Source organism: Solanum pennellii, chromosome 5, assembly GCF_001406875.1.
Source record: "Solanum pennellii chromosome 5, SPENNV200".
NCBI classification, from domain to species: Eukaryota; Viridiplantae; Streptophyta; class Magnoliopsida; order Solanales; family Solanaceae; genus Solanum; species Solanum pennellii.
The window spans coordinates 73,196,665-73,198,565 of NC_028641.1; the positions used below are offsets into that span (position 1 = coordinate 73,196,665).

A 1,901-nucleotide genomic window follows, 5' to 3' on the forward strand; every position below is an offset into this window, starting at 1 on the left:
CTAAGAAAGTAATTTGAACATTAAACTTGAAGATCTAGGATCCCAATAAAGTCCTATTTCATCACCAACATTTAATTTACGATTGTTGAACAATATCATGCACGAAAGATAAAAGTCATCATTGTGCAATTTCCTTAAGAAAACACTTCCACCTTGATACTTCTTAAGGATATTCTCCTCAGTTACATCCCACATGTCAACAAGCACATCACACCCATTCTCCAAACTTTTGGCCGCATCCAGCGTCCAATATCGGAGAATGTATTCAAACGTATCAAAAAACGGAATCACCAGTTTTCCTACAATAACCTCGTCACGGGTAATCTTTTTCTTGATCTGCCAGGGGTTTTTCAAATCGATTTTTGGGGGAGGGTATATGTCCCTTATTTCAATTAGTTCTCGAGTCACTACATGTGCAGTGTTGTTTAGTTTGCAAGTTTCTTCTTCAACTTTTGATGGAAAAAAATTGTAAAAGAATGTTTTCTTAAGGCTAAGAAAGGGTTTTTGATTAGACATTGAAGAAACTGTTGGAAGGATACATTAAAAAAGAGAGTGGCACTCTTTTTATAATAGTAAAATTAGGTTTTTTTTTTATTCTAACCTTGAGCGGAAACATAGAATTTTGGGTGATGTTTTTTTTTTTTTGACAACCTTAATTTTTATTCCAAAAATAGTTTTTTAATAATTTTGAGTTACCTAATTCGCTAGATTTTTATATTTAAAATTTTTCCTTTTATATTTCTCTCTATTTTTTTATATACTTAATTTTAATTTCAAAAACGGTCTTTTAATAATTATTGGAGTACCTAATTAGCCACATTATATTTAAAGTTTTTCCTTTTATATTTCTTTCTACTTTTCTCCTTTAGATTACTATCCAAATAGAGTTATGTGAAAAAAGAGGCATTAAGACTTTATTTATTACGGTAAAATTATAATTATGGAGGATAAAAAGGGTCTTTTAATAATTTTGAGTTACCTAATTCACTAGATTTTTATATTTAAAGTTTTTCCTTTTATATTTCTCTCTATTTTTTTATATACTTAATTTTAATTTCAAAAACGGTCTTTTAATAATTATTGAAGTACCTATTTAGCCACATTATATATAGAGTTTTTCCTTTTATATGTCTTTCTACTTTTCTCCTTTAGATTACTATCCAAATAGAGTTATGTGAAAAAAGAGGCATTAAGACTTTATTTATTACGGTAAAATTATAATTATGGAGGATAAAAAGGGTCTTTTAATAATTTTGAGTTACCTAATTCACTAGATGTTTATATTTAAAGTTTTTCCTTTTATATTTCTCTCTATTTTTTATATACTTAATTTTAATTTCAAAAACGGTCTTTTAATAATTATTGGAGTACCTAATTAGCCACATTATATTTAAAGTTTTTCCTTTTATATTTCTTTCTACTTTTCTCCTTTAGATTACTATCCAAATAGAGTTATGTGAAAAAAGAGGCATTAAGACTTTATTTATTACGGTAATATTATAATTTTGGAGGATAAAAAGGGTCTTTTAATTATTGACAAAAGGGGTCTTTTGATAATATTTTGGAGTTAATTTCCTAAATGGTTAAGAGAATTGTCTTGAAATATTATTTATGTTTTATTTAAGATCAAGAGTGTGTTTGGTATGATGGAAAACATTTTCTGGAAAATGTTTTCCAATTTTCCATGTTTGGTTGGGACAAAAGTTTTGAAAAATATTTTCCAAATTAACTCATTTTCCTCAAAATTAAGGAAAATGACTTCCCTTCAAAAACTAAGGAAAACATTTTTTCATAACTCTCCTCCAATTTCAAATTACATTCTTTTTGGGAAAAACAATTTGAAAAATATTTTCATTTTTCAAAATTTTATTTTTTCACCTGATCCTTGACTCTCCCCCCAC

General features: G+C 27.2%; 1 protein-coding gene across 1 annotated transcript; it reads right to left on the minus strand.

Annotated features, from left to right (window-relative positions):
• LOC107019756 (B3 domain-containing protein At2g33720-like) lies at positions 1-516 on the minus strand. The gene has a single exon (XM_015220130.1). It carries the CDS (start codon positions 514-516, stop codon positions 1-3), a length of 516 nt encoding a protein of 171 aa, XP_015075616.1.
• Positions 517-1,901: the final 1,385 nt, after the last annotated feature.